Source organism: Triticum aestivum, chromosome 5D (genome assembly GCF_018294505.1).
Source record: "Triticum aestivum cultivar Chinese Spring chromosome 5D, IWGSC CS RefSeq v2.1, whole genome shotgun sequence".
Classification (NCBI taxonomy): Eukaryota; Viridiplantae; Streptophyta; class Magnoliopsida; order Poales; family Poaceae; genus Triticum; species Triticum aestivum.
Genome location: NC_057808.1, coordinates 292,256,478 through 292,278,184, shown reverse-complemented (window position 1 = coordinate 292,278,184; position 21,707 = coordinate 292,256,478). Strand labels below are relative to the sequence as shown.

Below are 21,707 nucleotides of genomic sequence, written 5' to 3'. Positions count from 1 at the left end.
AGTGAAATTATCAGTAATAGATAGTTTTGTGATAAGATAATTCATAACGGGTAACAAGTAACAAGTGTAACAAAGGTGCAGCAAGGTGGCCCAATCCTTTTTGTAGCAAAGGATAAGCCTGGACGAACTCTTATATAAAGCAATGCGCTCCTGAGGACACATGGGAATTACTGTCAAGTTAGTTTTCATCGTGCTCATATGATCCATGTTCGTTACTTTGATAATTTGATATGTGGGTGGACCGGTGCTTGGGTGTTGTCCTTACTTGGACAAGACTCCCACTTATGATTAACCCCTCTCGCAAGCATCCGCAACTACGAAAGAAGAACTAAGATAAGTCTAACCATAGCATGAAACATGTGGTTCCAAATCAACCCCTTACGAAGCAACGCATAAACTAGGGTTTAAACTTCTGTCACTCTAGCAACCCATCATCTACTTATTACTTCCCAATGCCTTCCCCTAGGCCCAAGTCATGGTGAAGTGTCATGTAGTCGACATTCACATCACACCACTAGAGGAAAGACAACATACATCTCATCAAAATATCGAACGAATACCAAATTCACATGATTACTTATAACAAGACTTCTCCCATGTCCTCAGGAACAAATGTAACTACTCACAAAGCATATTCATGTTCAAGATCAGAAGGGTATTGAATATCGTTAAGGATCTGAACATATGGTCTTCCACCGAATAAACCAACTAGCATCAACTACAAGGAGTAATCAACACTACTAGCAACCCACAGGTACCAATCTGAGGTTTTGCGACAAAGATTGAACACAAGAGATGAACTAAGGTTTGGGAGGAGATGGTGCTGGTGAAGATGTTGATGGAGATTGACCCCCTCTCGATGAGAGGATCGTTGGTGAGGACGAGCTTCGCCGGAGCCCTAGATTGGTTCTGCCTAGGTTTCGCCTCGAGAGGGCATCGCTTCACCCCGAAAGCTTCCTTATGATTTTTTCTAGGTAAAAACCCTTCATATAGCAGAAGATGGACACCGGAGACCTACCAGGGGCCCCACAAGCCCTAGGGGCGTGCCTAAGGGTAAGGCGCGCCCCCCAGACTTGTGGCCACCTGGTGGGTCCCCTCTGGTATTTTCTTCGCCTAATAATTCTTATATATTCCAAAATAATTCCCCGTAAATTTTTAGGACTTTTGGAGTTGTGCATAATAGGTCTCTCAGATTTGCTCCTTTCCGGTCCAGAATTCCAGCTGCCGGCATTCTCCCTCTTTGTGTAAACCTTGTAAAATAAGAGAGTAAAGGCAAAAGTATTGTACCATAATGTGTAGTAATAGCCCATAATGCAATAAATATCAACATACAAGCATGATGCAAAATGGACGTATCAGCCTACACACACCATGGGTGAACAACCTAAAGAGATATGACGAATGTGTGCGATGGAGAGAATGTTGTGGGAGGGTGAGAGGGAGGCGGGCGTGTGCATGCATGAGAGAAAGTTAGCGCTAGCTACAAAGAGAAGAGGATTGTGTGGGTGTAAAAGACGAACAAAGATCATAATTCGTTATAAAAGTGGATTTGGATATTTGAACAAGAGATCATAGTGTTTTAAACTGACGCATGCATGAATATAATGGTGATACGCATGGTGTGGTTATGAACATGTTCAGTTATACTACATATAATATATATATATATATATATATATATATATAACATCTATTTGAATTTGTGATAATGTGTGGCTTTTGCAGCTCACGGATGAATACTTGTCATAATGTAGGGGGCGGGGCACTATACTTTGTGTGATAAACACAGTGTACATAAGACACAAGGTTTAGATTATGAAGATCTAGCTAGTACATCAATTACTATTATTTGGAATCAACATCAAGTGTATTCAAAATTTTGAATTCGAGTTCATATAGTACACATAGTTCATATCTAACTCTATAGTAATCATGTGATGTGTTATTAAAATAATATACAAATGATGTTTTAACTTGGCAATAATCATGATTGTAGATTCTTATTCAAATAGAGAAACAAATTCAAATTTAGTTCGAATTGCAGCGGTAGTATAGACATTTGGAATGCACTGAAATGTTCGTATGAGTAGGTTACATGCATTATACAGCCAGCGAAAAAATTTAATTGGACATAACATGGATTCATAGTTTTGAATAACATTTGTACAGTAAAACGGGACAAGACTCTCTCTTTGTGTGGTGCGAATATTTTTTTGTTTTTTCATTGAGGGAAGTGTGAATTGATTTGGTACGTACATTATTACATGTTAGGCTTGTCCCGAAATTTCAACCCGCACCTTGTTATCCCGAAAATTCAGATATCGCTTTGTCTCTATGTGGTCCAAACACTCGCTCCTTCACAACCCGCGTCTTGCTATCCCGAAATTACAACGCGCACGAAAACTCCCTCCAGCTGCCAAATCCCGACACGCGAAATCCCCCTTCTAATCCTGAGCCGAAAGGGTCGCTAGTTCAAATTGGTGGTCTACTTTTGTAACACACCCTACATTTTGGACAAGAGTGTCCCAAAGTGATGGTTCCCCCCTCCCATCACCTCCTTTTCGCCATTCGAAATCCCAGGACGCCATAACCTCTCTGCTCCAACCGTGAAACCCCACCCTACTATGTCCACCACCCCATCGCTGCCCCGGCGGAGCCTCTTCCCCGATGACGTCGTCCACCGCAACTGCTCGACGTCCCTCATCCACCGGCCCAGATGAGGATCCACCGTCGATCGTCCCGCCGGTTCAGCAGCCCCGTCCTCCACCTCCAAGGAGCTTCTCTGATGATCGTCTCGTCTATCGCGGCTGATCCATCCCCACAGCGTCGCCTTAACCTGCTCCGCCAGAATCGCAGCATCCTCACGGACTCCTCGGATGAAGCAGAGGCCTAATCGGCGCCACCAAAGAGGTTCTACAGTAATCGCTGGATTTTCTTCTTGATTCGATCTCACTGTGCTGCCGGCGCTCGGTCCCGAGCCGCCATGGCGCGGCTCCATCTGCGGCGGCATCGCCATCCACTTCCTCCATAGTGTCGCTCCCTCGGCGGCGACGTCCACATCAGTATAAGATGTTGTTGCTGCTCCGGCTCTCATTGGCCTTGCTGCTGCTGCTTTGGCTCTCGCTCGTGCTGCTGCTCTACTCTTGCTCTCAGTCACCTGCCTGGTCTGCTCTGGCTCTTGCTCACGCTGTTGCTCTTGCTCTTGCTTGCGCTGCTGGTCTACTCTTGCTCGCACTACTGTTGCACGAGCAGCAGCTCCAGCTCTCGCTCGAGCTCCTCCTCCTCCTCCTGCTCCTACCCGAGATGCTGCTACACGACCAACTGCCCTGGCTCTAGCACGCTCTACTACTCTGGGCGCTGCTGCTGCTCTGCCTCGGCTGCTCTCTGGTAGTACGTTCCCTGCTGGAGTGGCTACAGATTTAGATCACTGCTACTCTGCCACTAGTGCTTGAGCGACCAAAACTATTAGTGCACTACTTTTCTGCTACTAGTGCGTTCAGTTTCGATAGTAAAATTCAGTTTCGACAGCAAAATTCAGTTTCGGCAGTAAAATTCAGTTTCACCAGTTAAATTCAGTTTTGACAATTAAGTTCAGAGATGAGCGGCTGATGTATTTTACATCTAGCACTTTCTTATTATGTATTTTACATCATCTATTGGAGATGCTATTAGAATACCATTTCTGGTTAACGTTGTCTCTCTTGTCCTGCTTCAGCCTCGCCGTCGTACACCTCACCGGAGCTGCTCCAACGATGAAACCCTCCATCACAGTGGAGCAGTACCCTTGGCTCCATCTCGAGACGCCTAAGATCTTCTTCCCCTCCTCCGACAGCCACATCAGCCGCAGCATCCTCAGCGACCAACCCAATGATGCTAAGATCGACATGGCTTCGGCAAAGAGGTTGTACACTTGCTGCATCGCTTTCTTACTCTACATGTTATATATTGTCCACTGAGCACGTGTAGTAATGTGAAATACGATTAGTTTCTCCTATATAAAAAGCAGTGAGGTACCAGGCAACTTAGCTATCCATGATGGACTCTCTCGAAAGCCAGCATTATTTATCTCTGCGTGTTTGAGCTATGCATGTGTAGATGGGCCTGGGAGTTGAGCTAGTAGGGCAGTGGCCTGGGTCCAAAGTAGTAGAAGTAGCACAAAAACATTTTTGGAGTGTAGGCTTTAGCCTGTTCAAGCCTGCCTACTAGAATTGCCAGTGGTTGAAAGGAAAAGTGAAGGAAAAACATAGGAATTGGAAAGTTTCCTATGGTACTACTATTCATGCATTTGGTTCAAAGGAATGGAGCAAAGGAAAACTGTAGGATTTGTTCCTTTAGTGTCTCTTTCAAAGAAAAACCGTACGAATTTTAATATCCACTTGGCCCTCCTTTTCAAATTCCTATTCATGAAGAAGAAGACTAGGTGATAGTAGCATAATAGCATTATAACTGTACATTTTCTTGTGGTTTGACATAATTTGACCATGCTTCTTTGCATTCCTATGACCTTCCAATTCATGTGAACCAAACACCCAGATTGACAGAAAGCCTGTGATTTTATATTCTCTGTTTTGCACATGCATTCCTATCCTATTACTGTGTATTTCCTACCCCTGGGTTGTTAGAATCCTCCAATTCAAACGAGCCCTTACATAATTACTTCTCTTATAGATAATTGTCAAATAAAACCTTGTGTGGTTTGTCCCGCTCCTGCCACGCCGTCGTCCACACCAGCTCAGCTGCTCCAACGATGGAAGGGTCCACCACACCAGGGATCCATGCTCCAGACTGTCTTTCACCGCCTCAGATCTTCTTCTCCACCGCCGGCGGCCACGACAACTACATTACCATCATCAACTGAGCAGATAACCTTGAGGACTAAACGGGTCCACAAGAGAGGTCGCAGTCTTTCATGTCTGCTTACGTTATGCATCTCTTAATATTACATGCTACTTTATCGTCATGTTCACCAATTAGACTCTGAGTCAGCTCCAAACTAATGCTCCAACTTGAGTTTTAAAATGGTTGTGGGGTACATATCGGGGCCGCAATCAATAGTATCTGTCTACTATCTGGTAAATCTCTGGTGTCTACTATGAGTTCCATGTTGGGTGGGAAACAAACAGTAAATAAGCCATTATCTGTATTTTTTAACTGAAGCTATTATCTGCCTGCTATCATTGGTTTTGGGTCTATCCACAAGTTGCTATCATCACTCTGGATTTCTGCATGCACTCCTTACATAATCTCACTATGTTTCATTCTTATGCATGTTAGTTATTGTACACAATGGTACTGAACATGCAGAGCAAAAGAGACGAGCCTTGTGTGGCAATAAAATTTCATGCAGACGTCGCTCCATGGTGGACGCAAAGGCAGCCCCCTCCCCCCATTTCAGATTGTAATCAAGAGGAAAATAACTGTTCTAAGGGGGATTCAGAAGGAGCAGACCACTCCTATTTACCCCCTGAGGTCTTTGCTCTAACTTGGCATGCTGATATTGGTCATATCATGCCTATGGTGCCTTGCATTGCTTACTTTATACATCAAATATGTTATCTGCTTAGTTAAGACATGCTTTGTGTGAATGCCATCTGTTTAGTTTCTATATCGTATATGTGAATTATGCAACGCCATTTTGTTTAGCCAGGCATCATATATGTGAATTTTGCAATGCCATCCTGCTTAGCCAGTCATCTTTTATGTGAATTATATCATGCCATCCTTTTTTTCATTACGTACATTTGTCAACAATGTTAGTACATTCAACTACTCTTCAAGTGCATCAGCCATTTGACACGGTGATGGAAAAATCTAGAGCGAAAACAAGGTCTTGAAAGCAGACAATGCTATCTGATGAAGTGCATATCTCGCTAGTTACGGATAGCTCCTTAGAGGAGGATTTAGAGATAGATGACCAGTCCTATCCCCCCCGAGGTGTATGCTCTAGCTTGGCAGGGTTATGTTGCTCATATCGTGCGTATGGTGTCTTGCATTGCTATGTCATTTTCTTAGTTTAGACATGCTTTGTGGGAATGCCACTTGTTTAATGTCTAATTACCATATATGTGAATCATGCAATGCCATCTTGTTGCAAGACATTATATATGTGAATTATGCAATACTATCTTGTTGCAAGGCATTATATATGTGAATTATGCAATGCCATGTTGTTTAGCCAATCATCATATATGTGAATTATGTCATGCTATCTTTTTTGTATTATGTATTCCATTTGTCGACAACATTTGTATATTCAACTACTCTTCCTGTGCATCAGCCATTTGAATCGGTGATGGAAGTATCTGAAGTGAATACAAGGTCTTTAGAGCAGACCAAGGCCGGGCCGGCAAAATCCGGGCCCTGTGCGAAACTACAAAATGGCGCCCTATCACACTAACAAAATGAAATCACGAGCAATTATAATGTATATATGTATCCCGCAAAAAATAATTATAATGTACAATTATATATAATATAATGTTTTCAACCGAGGGGCTGTCTGAGGACTATTGCCAAATTGCCGATCGATCCGCCTGTATGCTGTAGCAACGGTGATGCGGTCGCTGTTTTGCGATCAATCTGGCTACCTATGTTACACGGATACGGCAGGTATATTTGTGGGTAGATGATGAATAAAATGGTTCAACAGTGCATTAGAAACTAAATTAATAATAAATTAACTTATGTCTTACAAATTTTCAGGAGCGCTGAAAGTACGAACAACTTGCCTTGTAGACTGTAGTTTCCCTTAAGTCTTCTGTAGTTGCATACTAGTTTGTTTATTTTTTTTTCTATCGATGGATCTGAGTGTTCGTATGGAAAGATCTGAATGCAAATTTTCCCTAATAGTTTCTCTCCCGTAAGTCCCTAGCACTAGCAGCATGGATGGGGTACAAAATAAGAGTAAGGAGGCTGGATCAATGGAGCTTACTTGCGATAGCATGATGAATCGGCGAGACGCTGCGTTGCTGCCGGTGGTGCGGAGAGACCGACAGATGGCGATGTGGCAACTGATAGGTGACGGCGGCGCCGATATGTAGGAGTCATTGTGCGCGAGGGCTTGTGTTAGCGACTAGAATTCTAGCAATCAGGCGGCGATTGACTCCTGTCCCGTAGATCCCGTTTTTCTTTTTCTTTTGAAGGTGTGACGAGGTTATGATCGAGAAGCATGGGATCGCCTGAGATCGAGCAGCGGCGTGGCTCGCGCATAGACTCATGCGGAGTCATGGACGCCAGCGGCCCAGGCCCAGGAATAACATTTTTTCTGAGAAATATACATACTAGGCCTATAAAAATTGGGGGCCCCAAATTTTATTTCCTTTGCGAGCCACACACTATGTACCACTATGGGCCCGGCCCTGGAGCAGACAATGCTACCTGCTGAAGCAGACATCTTGCTGGTTACAGATAGCTCCTCGGAGGAGGATTCAGAAACAGATGACGAGTCCTATTTCCCCCTTGAGGTGTATGCTCAAACTTGGCAGGGTTATATTACTCATATCATGCATATGTTGTCTTGCATTGCTTAGTTTTTACATCATATACACAATATTAAATGCCATTTTCTTAGTTTAGACATCATATATGTGATTGCCATATGCTTACTTGCTTAGTATATAAATCATATATTTGAATTATATCATGCCATCATGTTTACATAGACATCATCTATCTGAATTATGGCATACCAACCCATTTAATAAAGACATCATATAGTTATATCATCTCATCCTGTTTAGTGTTTACATAGTCATCATATTTTGAATTATGTTATTCTATTCGTGAATTATATCATGCCATCATGTTTCCATATGCGGCATGTATGTGAATTATGGCATGCCAACCTATTTAATAAACACATCATATAGTTATATCATGTCATCCTATTTACATAGTCATCATATTTTGAATTATGTCTTTCTATCCTGTTTAGTTAGCCATCATATATGTGAAATTGTGTCATGCTATCTTGTTTATTTAGCCATCATATATGTGAAATTGTGTCATGATATCCTGTTTGGTTAGACAACATAAATGTGAATTGTTTCATGCCCTCTTTTATTTCCCACTATCCATTGCACATGTCTATCATACAATGTATATACATTCAATTAATTTTCTTGTTTATCAGCCATTTGAATTGGGGGGGGTGACGGCAGTATCTAAGGGAGTAACAACATGGTCTCCATAAAAGATAGTGCTACCAGTCGATGCAGATAGAACCACGGTTGTACTTGCCCAAGAACCAGCCCCACCACACATAACCAAGACTCTCGCAAATTGTACCCCTACCCAGTTGGACAGAGAACCAGCTACACCCTTCTAACCCCAACCCCAGAAGATAGTAACCCAGTTCCAGTTGACACAGCACCGTCTCCACCACAGAGCACCCAAACACGAGCAGTTAGTAAGGCAACTGCAGTGCCCAAAGCACGAGGACCACCACTCTGAACCCCAACTCAATGCTTAAAGTAGAAGAACAATTGTTCTCAGGTTAGGTTCCGTAGCTATGGTTCATACTCCTTTGCTCTTGCATCACTGTATTTACTCATACCAACTAATTTCAAATTTGAAGGATGGAATTGAAATTCCAATGGCGCAACAGGTATGTTTTAAACATGTTTCTTTAACTGGTTTGCTGTTTTAACTTGCTCTATGTTGATTTCAGTTTCAAATGAATAAACAATTATGTTCTCATGTCATGTACATTATAAGTGTTGTTATTGCTGTGTAGTTTCCCACACTTATATTATGTCTATGCTGCTTTGTCTTAAACAGATATGATTTGAGCTGTGTATCCATCTTGATTTGGCAACATAAACTAGAATGATATAGACCATACAGTGACCATGGCACATAGAAATATGTTTGTTTCATGCTCTTATCCTGTCCACTTTACTACTGAACTGATTTACCAAAATGAGTTTCATATATGATGTCTACTACACAACCTTCTTCTTGTAGACGTTGTTGGGCCTCCAAGTGCAGAGGTTTGTAGGACAGTAGAAAATTTCCCTCAAGTGGATGCCCTAAGGTTTATCAATCCGTGGGAGGCGTAGGATGAAGATGGTCTCTCTCAAGCAACCCTGCAACCAAATAACAAAGAGTCTCTTGTGTCCCCAACACACCCAATACAATGGTAAATTGTATAGGTGCACTAGTTCGGCGAAGAAATGGTGATACAAGTGCAATATGGATGGTAGATATAGGTTTTTGTAATCTGAAAATATAAAACATCAAGGTAACTAATGGTAAAAGTGAGCATAAACGGTATTGCAATGCTAGGAAACAAGGCCTAGGGTTCATACTTTCACTAGTGCAAGTTCTCTCAACAATAATAACATAATTGGATCATATAACTATCCCTCAACATGCAACAAAGAGTCACTACAAAGTCACTAATAGCGGAGAACAAACGAAGAGATTATGGTAGGGTACGAAACCACCTCAAAGTTATTCTTTCCAATCAATCCGTTGAGCTATTCCTATAAGTGTCACAAACAGCCCTAGAGTTCGTACTAGAATAACACCTTAAGACACAAATCAACCAAAACCCTAATGTCACCTAGATACTCCAATGTCACCTCAAGTATCCGTGGGTATGATTATATGATATGCATCACACACTCTCAGATTCATCTATTCAATCAACACATAGAACCTCGAAGAGTGCCCCAAAGTTTCTACCGGAGAATCAAGACGAAAACATGTGCCAACCCTATGCATAGGTTCATGGGCGGAACCCGCAAGTTGATCACCAAAACATACATCAAGTGAATCACGTGATATCCCATTGTCACCACATATACGCACGGCAAGACATACATCAAGTGTTCTCAAATCATTAAAGACTCAATCCGATAAGATTACTTCAAAGGGAAAACTCAGTCCATTACAAGAGAGTAGAGGGGGAGAAGAAACATAAGATCCAACTATAATAGCAAAGCTCGCGATACATCAAGATCGTGCCAAACCAAGAACATGAGAGAGAGAGATCAAACACATAGCTACTGGTACATACCCTCAGCCCCGAGGGTGAACTACTCCCTCCTTGTCATGGAGAGCGCCGGGATGATGAAGATGGCCACCGGTGAGGGTTCCCCCCTCCGGCAGGGTGCCAGAACAGGGTCCCGATTGGGTTTTGGTGGCTACAGAGGCTTGCGGCGGCGGAACTCCCTATCTATTCCGTTCCCCGATTGTTTTAGGGTATATGGGTATATATAGGTGAAATAAGTACGTTAGGGGAGCCACGAGGGGCCCACGAGGGTGGAGGGCGCGCCTAGGGGGGTGGGCGCGCCCCCTGCCTCGTGCCTCCCACGTTGCTTTCTTGACGTGGACTCCAAGTCTCCCAGGTTGCTTTCCTTCCAAAAATAACTTCTCCAGAAGGTTTCATTCCGTTTCGACTCCGTTTGATATTCCTTTTCTTCGAAACACTGAAACAAGGGAAAAAACAGGAACTGGCACTGGGCTCTGGGTCAATAGGTTAGTCCCAAAAATAATATAAAAGTGTTTAATAAAGCCCATAAACATCCAAAATAGATAATATAATAGCATGGAACAATCAAAAATTATAGATACGTTGGAGACGTATCAATATACAACATGGTAAACCTGTGATGTGTCTTCTTGTTTCTCTTTTAGAATGCGGACAAAATATTGGAGAAGAGTACCCCGTTATGCAGTGAAGGAAGTAATGTAGATAATGTTCAAGATAGTGAGACATCCCTGTTGGTCTCCAAGAAAGCTGATAAAAACTATCTTGAAGACAGTGAGACAACCCCAAAGTCTTGTCTTGATATAGTGTTCGAGTTACTGGCCACTACTGCTGGCACAAGCTCTTCGAACTTGCTGCCTGAATTAGTGTGGCTTATTGAGTCTGAACTTCAAGTTGAAAGACATCAATGAGATGTGTTGCGACACGAAGCCGAAGGACTGAGGAAGTTCCTACAGAATTCAGATGCATACTTTCTGGTGCAACGGCAAGCATTGGAGGATTTAAGTGCCAAACAAGAGAAAGTTAATAAGCTTGCTAAGCATCTTGCCAGCATGGTGGGTACCCAGGATATTGTTTCTTGAGCTCTTCTGAAGTGGTTTTAGTTCTGGACTTGTTTTGCTGCAGTGTTTATTTGCACTGGTCGCCAACTTTGACAACCAGTGTATGTAATATGCTGCTTTGTTCCCTATATTTGTACTGGTGGCGAACTTTGATGCCTAGTGGATGTAATCTGTGCAATCGCCGTAATATCCTAGCGTTAGTTGCTTGCTTATTTATTTTTAGTATTATTTATTTGTTTGCTTGTAGTTCTGCAGGTATTTTTTTCTCTGTTTTCTAGTGGCCGCAATAACCTACTTTTTAAAACTAGGCCACAATAACCATGGGCAACATATGGACCGTTGTAACCATGGTTCTCCTATCTGCTATAGTGACCATGGGCCTCCTACGGGCCTTCTACGGGCCGTATGATCGATTGGCCAAATATGGGTCGTACTATTCGTGGACCATTAACGGACCGCAATATGGGCCGTAAACGGGCTAGAATGGGAATCGTCTGTCTATGGGCCGACCATAACGGGCCTTTAGTAGGCCGATGTGTACAACGGGCTTAATTCTATCGGCAAGCATAACGGGTCGTCAATGGGCTATATTTGATGACACTATGAAAATGGCCCAACGGATTAACGGGCTACAGACGAGCCGATTTTAGCCACGGGCTGAATTTGACCCACAAGCTTAACAGGCCAATAATGGACCGTAAGTAATCGAATTCTGGAAATGAACCCAATAATAAATGGGCCCTTAGAAGGCCAAAAGATAACACTGGCTAGAAATGGCCCAATGGAATCATGGGACGTTAATGGGTATAAAGCGATATACTGTTCATTATGGGCCAGTTTCACCACGGGCCGTTTATGGGCCAAGAGTTACAAAGGGCCTCATATGGGCCGAAGGACGTCATGGGCCATACATGGGCCGGAAGTTACAACGGGCTGGAATCATATTGGACGATCTAGATGACGCTACTGGGCCTAATTCGGATAGGGTATAACGGGCCATGAGTTAGAGGGCTGTAAATGGGCTATATGCGAACAAGCCGTTAACAGGCTTTCCGTGGGCCGGGATGCTACCTTTTGACCAAGTCAAACGGGCTAGCCTTTTAACCTGAATGGGCCACTCTTGGGCCGAGCCACGTGTCGACGTATCATAGGCGCATCTCGTCCATTCGCTGGATGACATCTATCCCAGCGCTGAGCCGACACGTGGATCCTCCCGCGAATGAGAATTTTACACGTGGAAAATCCATTGGTCCGGGCTGTTAACGGGTTATCGGATCCAAACCGAAACCCAATAGCTGGCGACCCGTTACGGTGGATGCCACGTGTCGGTTACCCTTGACGAAAACACTTCCATGACGCACAATTTATCGTCATGGAAGTGGACACTTCCGTGATGATAATTTTGGTATTGTCATGGAACACTTCTACGATAGCACAGGTATGACTATCTTGATTCTGCCATAAAATCGTCATGGATGTACATGCATGACAGAAAACGTGACCTACTGTGACAAACACGTATCATCACAGAAGTGATTTTTTTGGTAGTGCAAGTATCAAGGAGCTTGAATCAATAGTTTAATGAGATAGTTAAAGAGTTTTTGACTTCATTAAAAATGACAAAGAAATTTGTGTATACAAGAAGTTTAGTGGGAGCTCTATAGCATTTATAGTCTTATATGTATTTTCCATATTGTTGATTGGAAATAATGTAAAGTTTATAAGCACAATAAAAGATTTTTTTAGAATATGTTTCCAATGAAAGAATAAAGGTGAAGCAACTTATTGGACATAAAAATCTATATAGATAAATCAAGACGTCTGGTTACCCTAAGCCGAAATGAATACATTGACAAGATTTTAAAAGGTTTAAAAAGGAGAAAGTGTTTTCTCCTAATGTCACATAGCATGATGGTTAAGATAAACCATTATCTATAAGACAGTTGATAAGCATGTGCAGATTAGTGGAATTCAATAAACCTTGATAATCGAATCCATCATGAATACTATGATATGTATTAGGCCAAATGTTTCTTATGTACTAAGTGTTAGTAGCATGTACCAAAGTGATCCTGGATTGGTTCACTAGGCAAATTGTTAATATAATTAAGTACCTAAGAAGGAGAAAAGGACTTTCTCCTTCTTTATAAGAGGAGATGAAGAGATCGGTGTAAATGCTTACACGAACACCAGCTTTATGACTAACACAAAATTATTATTGAGCTATAATAAATTGTTTGGAATATTGTTAAGCATAAACAATATTGTGGATTCTATAGCGTCAGACGAATATGTTATAAGCATCATATGTTTCAAAGCAGTCTGGATCAAGAAGTGTCCTGATATAGTTAGTGTGATCCCAAGCGGTGAAACCAATAACATTGTATTGTGAATAGTAGTGTCATTGCTCAAAGCAAAAGGAATCAAGATCCCGTGTAGAGATCAGACATGACTAACACAAATATTACATGGTTTTGAATGTGCCAAAACCGATGGCGAAGACTGTACCACAAGCAAGGCATGAGCAACAGGGATAAGTTATGGGTGTTAAAATAGGCTATGCAACTAGATTATTGACTCTAGTGCAAGTGGGAGACTGTTGGAAATATGCCCTAGAGGCAATAATATTGTATTGTTATATTTCCATTTTCATAATTAAGAGTTTATATTTCATGTTATAATTGCTATGATCCTGGAATATGTGACTCAGTGGAAAACTCATATGCACGTGTGGAATGATAAACGGTAAAGAATAGGTTACTAGTCTTGCCTCTAAGACAGGCTCAAGTGTTGTTGGTGATCATGTTTTCCGAACCTTATGATATCGTTAAGTGTAACAACAATCCTAAAAAACAATGAGAGTATGATGTTAGAAGAATTATGATATTGAATCGACCCAAACTTTTTTGTTATACTTTGAGATAATATCGTCTGAAATCAATTGTTATAATAAGGAGTGTTAACATGTGTTTTTTTTCCTTAGACCATGAGAGTATCTTAGTCACTTCTTACCATATGATGAGCTTTGGGGTTGCTCAAACGTCAACTATAACACGATGATCATAACGACAACTTACAAGTTCATTGGAAAATTTGACAAGGGACTAGATAGCTCGAGAGTGGAATTTGCTTCTCCGCCGATGGAAAGATATTCTTAGGGCCCTCTTGGTTTGATGGCATCCATCATCGTCTCGCTAGACATAGGTGCCTATATCACGGGATGCCAAAACATTTCAACGAGAAAAAAAACAAAACTAGTAACAAGAAGAATGGTATAGTGAGCATGTGTATGGCTCAGGAGGATGCCGATGCACCTCAGGTTCTGTAAAGTATCGACAAGCAAAGGGAACATCACATGATAACCAAAGGTTCACTCGAATGTCATTTGCGTAATCATAGGGATCAATATGGACGTCGGCGGTTCCGCCATCGACCAATGAACGAAGGGGTTTCGTTCTTGTCTATGTTTTACCGAACCTACAGGGTCACAAGCTTTAAAGTTATCACGGTCTGCTAAGTGTTAGTAGGACGATAGTATCAAGGATTTATTTGTGGAATTGTTTCATTAATATTTGGAAAGTTCCGAGATGAACAGGAAGCGTTTCTAGGTCACCGGAAGGGGTTCGGAGTTTATTAGGTAATATCGGGCATTCCTGATAAATAATATATAGGTAGAAAATGGTTTCGGTGGTGTTGAATTAATAACAAAGACTCTAGTAATTGTTAGGAGGCTTTTATATTCAATTTAATATCAACGGGCCTTAAAAGACCAAGTGGTGGATGAAGAATTAGGCCACCAAGGCCAAATAGGGGAAGGCGCCCCCCTTTCCCACTTGGGAGACCGAATTGGAGTGGGGGACTCCTCCTCCCTAGGACGGCACACCAAGGAGGGGCTCCTTCCCTCCTTGCGTGGCGCCCCTCCCCTCCCCTTCGACCTATATATACTAGAGAATTTTGCACTATTAGGACACATAAGTTTTGGAGCATGCTCTAGTTCTCTAGCTCTTGTCCTAGTTGGTCCTAGTTAATCAATTAGAGGCCGACGTTGATCCTCTAATCCTCATAATTAGAAGTCCAATGTGGTTCTAATCTCCTCTCTCTAATTCTCCGGCGACGATTAGCTCTGGACGGCGAAGCACTGCCAGATCGTGAAGATCATACGCTTGCAACAAAGTAGAGAGGTCATGCTTTTGGTCTTCCGTTCGAGGGATCATTCGTGGGCGGTTCGCGAGATCGTTCATCTACGGTTCGAGGGACTCCAAGTACGATCTACACCGACTCGTCTACTTCCTCTGCTACTCCGAGTCGGTAACGATCGTGATCCAAACCGTTTATGCATCTTCATATTGTTCCTGGGTGATCGTAGGGTGATTTCTTTTGTTTTCTACTATGTTTTTCCAACAAAATTTGGTCTGATACCAATGGCGGGTGAAAAACTAAGCCCGCCGCTAGAACTAATATACCAGTGGTGGGCGGTCCTCTCCGTACTCCACTGCTTATTTGGGTTCAGATTAACTATGGGGCAAACATATCAGTGGCGGGTGCCCCAAATCGGCCCACCACTAATAGTTAGAGCAATAGTTTTGGGCCCATCTAAACACCCATCATTTGTATTATTGATACTAATTTGGCCTACTATAAACGTGTGGGAAGCTATATCAGTCGCGGGCACTTAAGATCACCCATCTACCCAAATATGTAGGTATTTTAAAACAACATTTCTTGTGAGTTAGGATATCGCCAAACCATTTCTTTATTATTAGCAAAGAATAAAATGGAATTGTGGGTCTCGCACACTCGTGGGACCAATATACACATATGGATGCGCCAAATGAGCGAAGTTGATCCCCATTTTTTTCATTAGAGAAAAGACAAGCATCCGACTTTATAAATAAAGCCACCAGACAGAGTACCGAAACCAACGGAGCAAAATTAAGTAGCATACATACCATACACAATAGCGTATTAAGAGTAGAAAACAGTTTAACAATGGCACACATACCAACTACCTACGAACAAAAGACTACAACAACATCTTAGAGATAAAACATAAAACCACGTCTATCATGAGGAAGCAACATGATCTTGCTGAAGGAGGGTAGACGCCGTTGATTGAACATGGGACTCCCCATATGAGAGTATTAGATAATTTTATGCTGCAAACATATAAGACTTTGTCTACGGTGGTGCTCTTTGAGTACTAAGGGCCTGTTCGATGGCTCCCCAACTACTGCAAATCCTTGAATCACACTTCTCGTTTCCACCGCCAGCTTTCGATGGGAGCCCTAGCGATTAAAAATACGTTCGGCTCCTCGCTCCAGCTTCTGGTACTCTCCAGCAGGCCAATCTGCCTAGACGGGCTGAAGCCCAACCGGCTCAAGAGGTAACACGGCCGTAGGCCCAGTCGAACACATTAGCAGAGGCGAGACAGAAGTAGCGAACCGGTACGTGAACCAGTCGAGTCACTTAGCGGTGGTATCTCTATGTAAATAACGTCAACTCCACCTATTCCTGGATCACCCAAACTGCCACTCCGCCTTTTTTACATGAACGCAGCTTCAATCCGGAAAGCTGGGCTTCTTGAGCTGGACCGTTCGGGCCAGCTTCCTTCGTAGATTTGCTGAAGCTAGGAGCTGGCGAGCTACCGAACAGGCCCTAATTTTTGAATTTTGACAATCTTAGATTTGGCCTTCACGCACCTTGTTTAAGGCATTTTCCGGAGCTTATCGAGTCCTTCTTTTCTTGATGAAAACCGGTGATCTAACACTATTTTCTCGTTGAAAACATTAATATCAGGGAACCTTGTCAACAACAATGGTAAAGTTGATTTATGGATTATTCACCATGTCTTGACTCATGCGTACTGCATTTATATCCACAGAATGCGAAAGCGACATTTTCAAAAAATAAAGGCCATGTGTGTCCTTAAAATTAAAAAATAAAAATAAACAAGAAATGTGGCATTAGAATGCAACGAAAGTCCACACACATACCACGCTTAGTCAAAGTCGCCGGCGACACACAGACACGCCGATAGATACTACGTGTCAATGGCGGCAACGAGGCCTGGAGAGGGAGAGGCCGCAGAGCGCAGGAGCGGGGAGCAGCGAGCATGGCGAGCCCGTGGGACAGCCCTTCGAGCAGCCTGTGGGGCACGCTGGGGCAGGCCTCCAACGTGGCGCAGCTGGTGGGCGTGGACGCGCTGGGGCTGGTCTACATGGTCGTGCAGGCCGCCCTGGCGGCGCGCCGTCACCGGGACGCCTGCGTGCGGCTCGCGCAGCACGTGGAGCTCGTCGGCGGCCTGCTCAGGGAGCTGGAGCTCGCGGAGCTGATGCGGCGGGAGGCCACCAGGCGGCCGCTGGAGCAGCTCGGCGGCGCGCTGCGGCGGTGCTACGCGCTCGTCACGGCGTGCCAGGACTGCGGGTACCTCCGCCGACTGCTTCTGGGCACACGGATGGCCGACGAGCTCCGCGCTGCGCAGCACGAGATCGACATGTTCATCCGCCTCATCCCGCTCATCTCCCTCGTCGACAATTCGACAAACAGTCGTCGTGCCAAGGTAGGCGTGTTCCGGCTTGTCGCCGGTTGGTAGTAGCAATTTTCTTGGCGCTTATGTGGAAGTTCGTATCAAAATTGAAGCCCATGGTAGTATGTGATTGGGGACAAACACTGATTATGGAGTTATTTTATTTGTAAAATTCGTCGAACTGATCTGTTCAAGTGATCCTCGGCATGATATGAATCTATAATTATGTCTGAATTGGAGTGTAACTGCAAATTTGGTACTTCCAGTTACACAATTTGATATCAATTTAGCAATTCTGAGTTTGTTTATAGGTGGCCTCAAGCACAGAACCTCTGCTTGTTGATTTTACGTTAATAATATTTGTCATTTAATCTTGCTGATCCTTGTCTAGCAGGCCGAGGAGGGGGTACTCAGTGTTGTCACAGACAATTCAAGTAGTCACATCAGGTCAGCTAATTTTCGTTATGTAGTTTATTACTCAGAGAACAAGTCATCATTTTTTTTTAAATTTAAATCGAAAGTTTTGTGGCGTCTTGGACCAAATAATAACGTGGGAGGTTAGCCACTTATTATCTGACAAAGTGACAAGTGCAAACCAGATGACTGTTGACCATATTAGGTTGACTAGTGGCACCGCTTGGTTTGGATTCTAGAATAAAATCTGGTTCAGAGCTACATGCTACAAACCTACACCATATATGTAGATTAAATGTCTGAAATGTAAGTTGTGCATCAGATCAATGAGTTTTTCTGACTTAAAATACTATTAGCTGTTTGACTTAAAATATACGTACTATGTTTTGATAAATTTCTACTAGTTTATTTTTCATTAAGCATCCTTCTTATATCCCTTTTAAGGTTTTTTTTCCTTCTTATATTGAATCCCTGTGAAGTCAAGTTATGTAGCTGTGCCTGTGCCATAATTTAGTAAGTTATACAGACTCAAATGTGTGAAATTTGCCACCTTTTAGGAGTGTGTTGAAACCATCTCCAGCAAGAGCTTTGGAATTCTCCGAAATACAGGTTCAAGGAGCTACTGAACTTTGCACTGTTGGAAAAAAACCATCTGTAGGTAAGTACTTATTTATGAATTTCCTAATGCGCTTAAGCATGAACTTAGGTATGGAAAATTGGAAATTAGTAGAGTGAAGTTTCATGCCAATGTTATTTGTTTTCAAGGATTTTGAATTGCTTTGTTATGTTTGTGTGCTGCTGCACTACCCTGCTGCTCATGTTTTTGGATATATTGCAACAGAGAATAAAAAAAAGTGCACATGAATAATTTAATATAAAAAGTTATACACGTGCATACTTGTTCATAACAAACATTGTGTCACCACTCACCACATCAAATTTTACTGTGTCACATGTCATGGTGAGAGCACTAGCTAGTGGAAACAAACATTCATCACATATTTTCCTCTGTTATTACGCAAATGAAATATATGACTTTGAATGATAACAACATCATCAATATCTTGCATGACTTCATCTATTATAATCTCCATTTGTTTTCATATGATGGGAAGTCCCTAATTAGGCTGAGTTGATGATCACTAGAAAAAGCAAACTGAGGCATGCTCTCAATTATTGTGTATTCTCTTAGTCATGTAAAGGTTTTTTGCAATCCCATTAGTGACATGGATAAATTATCCATGAATCAGGAAAAGTTGACCTGCAAGAACAGAAAATTTTCAATATTGAAGAACTCGCTGAGCTTTGTACCCGTATAGAAGAAACTTGTGTGGGATTTGCAAAGTTCAACTTCTTTCAGATCGTGGATGCAACAGACAATTTCTCAGAGAGGAGAATACTTGGGTTTGGTGGATTCGGTACAGTTTATAAGGTAAATATGTACCCGTCCTCCTTCTCTTCCCAATAAAGAACTGATTTCTGTTGATAGAATGTGATTTGAACTTCCTAAGTAACCATTGCAGGGTCAGTTGCCCAACGGACTTATGATTGCCATCAAAAGACTTGATGAGCATGCAACGATATTTGATTTCGACAGTGAATTGCAGCTTGCAAAGCTTCAGCATGCCAATCTGATTAGGTTGCTGGGGTGGTGCATTCATGGGAAAGAAAGGATTCTTGTCTATGAGTTCATGCAAAATAGTTCCTTGGACCATTACATATCTGGTACATTTTCCGTATTTTTTGAGAAAACACAAATGGCTTTTGCGTTTCATTGCATTGGAAAGAGAGGGAATTTACATCCTCCTAGGAGGCAGTTTTACACAGCCGTCAGGGGCTCAGTGGACATCCCAAGATGATGGCAAAACGACCCTGAGCCCTTGAGCTCCGGCCTTTGCCCAACATCGGGCCTCGTCCTTGATCGTGTCTAGAAGCTCATTGAGCGAGGGGCTAACATGGTCAAAAACGCACGCGTTCCTATGCTTCCAGATCATCCACGGCACCAAGAGCACGCCTCCTTTAATTCCTAGTAAATGTGCATGAATTCAAAACATCTACAGTTAAATGGAAGGCTACAACAGATCTAGTTTTCACCTGATTCTTTGTTGCTTGAATCATAAAAACTATTCTAGTTTGGTTTAGAGAAATTCGTCAACAGTTGATAAAGTTGCAATTTGATTATCTTTTGCAGACAGAACAAAAGGACAATTGCTAGACTGGTCTAAGCGATTCAAGATAATTACAGGGTTAACAGAGGGCCTTGTTTACCTGCATAAAGGTTCCATGTCCTGCCTTGTCCATAGAGACTTGAAACCACATAATATCCTCTTGGATTATAACATGAGCCCAAAGATTACTGATTTTGGGTCAGCTAGGACACTGAGTTCAGATATAGCAGAAGGGTGCACGAGTAGGGTCGTGGGAACCAGGTATCAGCTGCCTACAATATTAATAATCACATATTCCCATCATTTGTTTTCAGATGTCCTAATCTCACAGTCTTGACATCTTTTGTTTCACTTTTCAGTGGTTACAAAGCTCCAGAGTATGCATCTCGAGGAGTTTACTCGACGAAGACAGATGTGTTCAGCTTTGGTGTTTTGGTTCTGGTGATTATTAGTGGCCGAAAGAATACCATACTCGAGAAGCAAGAGGATACTGTTGGTGATCTTGTACGAGATGTGAGTGAAAGTACATTTCTAGCAACACCTTTTCCGTTCTCAATATTAGAAAATGGACTTACTTCAATTTTCAACTAAAGTAGTGAGTTCTAACCTATACCATTGCTTAACAACAGAGGTCGTGAACTTTTCAAATAGGGTGTGTAAAAGCAAGACTATTTTTTTATACCTGGCACACACTACATGTAAGTTACATTGCATTTATTTAAAGTCAAATGTATTATATATTTCAGGCCTGGCATATGTGGAAGGACCAAAGGTTGCATGAGCTTGTGGATCCATTGTTAGGGGACAGATATGAAGTCGCTGAGATAAAGAGATGTGCTCAGGTGGCACTGCTTTGTGCTCAGGAAGATCCAGCAGACCGGCCCGCCATGACAGGTGTTGCTGCAATGCTGAATTCTGAAAGCATAAGCTTACCAATGGAGCCTAAGCAGCCTTCTGCGCTGATCCATGGGTGCACCGACAGAGAGACGACATCGACATACATTGGCCAATCAAGCAGGACAATAGACATAACGATAACGAGTTCAGCTCCAATGTCGACTAGAGTTCGAATCATTCTAGACCCGGAGGTTTGATATGATGAACATTCTGTACTACCATCTGGAGTACATAATTAAAATGTGAGTAATGATTATGTGCCTTTTACGGCTCAGGTAGTGTAGATATATTCGAGATATCAAGACCAGTTTTGTGGAGTGAAAATTATTAAATAAACATGTGCCTTTGGTTGGTACCAGCTACCAGACTGGTTTTCCATCAGCTACATTGCAATTCAAACCTACAATGTTTCATGTTTTGTTGTTCCTATTTTCTACGGCACCAGAGATAGGATCTCGGAATCTTTGCAAGCTGGGTCATCGGATTTACCAAGTCCGGCTGTAGATGCTCTAACTATACAGGCTCTTTCTAACCTCGATCCTCCTCAAGTTCGGCAATCTGGACGTAGTTGACGGAGCTCCGGCGTAAATTCCTGCCGTCTTCTTAGGGCAGCGAGCTTAGGCTTTTTCGTCGTGCGTGCGCAACGG

General features: G+C 42.6%; 1 protein-coding gene across 1 annotated transcript; it reads left to right on the top strand.

Moving 5' to 3' along the window:
* Window positions 1-17,079: 17,079 nt before the first annotated feature.
* LOC123121267 (putative cysteine-rich receptor-like protein kinase 20) lies at window positions 17,080-21,441 on the top strand. The gene is made up of 8 exons (XM_044541171.1): window positions 17,080-17,614; window positions 17,976-18,028; window positions 18,553-18,653; window positions 19,246-19,427; window positions 19,519-19,720; window positions 20,187-20,424; window positions 20,523-20,676; window positions 20,910-21,441. The coding sequence occupies exons 1-8, from the start codon at window positions 17,168-17,170 to the stop codon at window positions 21,255-21,257; spliced, it is 1,725 nt and encodes a 574-aa protein (XP_044397106.1). The 5' UTR covers window positions 17,080-17,167; the 3' UTR covers window positions 21,258-21,441.
* Window positions 21,442-21,707: the final 266 nt, after the last annotated feature.

Excerpts from the sequence above, each read along its gene's own strand:
- LOC123121267 (XM_044541171.1), top strand. The coding sequence starts at position 17,168 with ATGGCGAGCCCGTGGGACAGCCCTTCGAGCAGCCTGTGGGGCACGCTG. Across the intron at positions 20,425-20,522 it reads AGTAGGGTCGTGGGAACCAG|TGGTTACAAAGCTCCAGAGT; the intron begins GTATCAGCTGCC and ends TTCACTTTTCAG. Across the intron at positions 20,677-20,909 it reads TTGGTGATCTTGTACGAGAT|GCCTGGCATATGTGGAAGGA; the intron begins GTGAGTGAAAGT and ends TATATATTTCAG.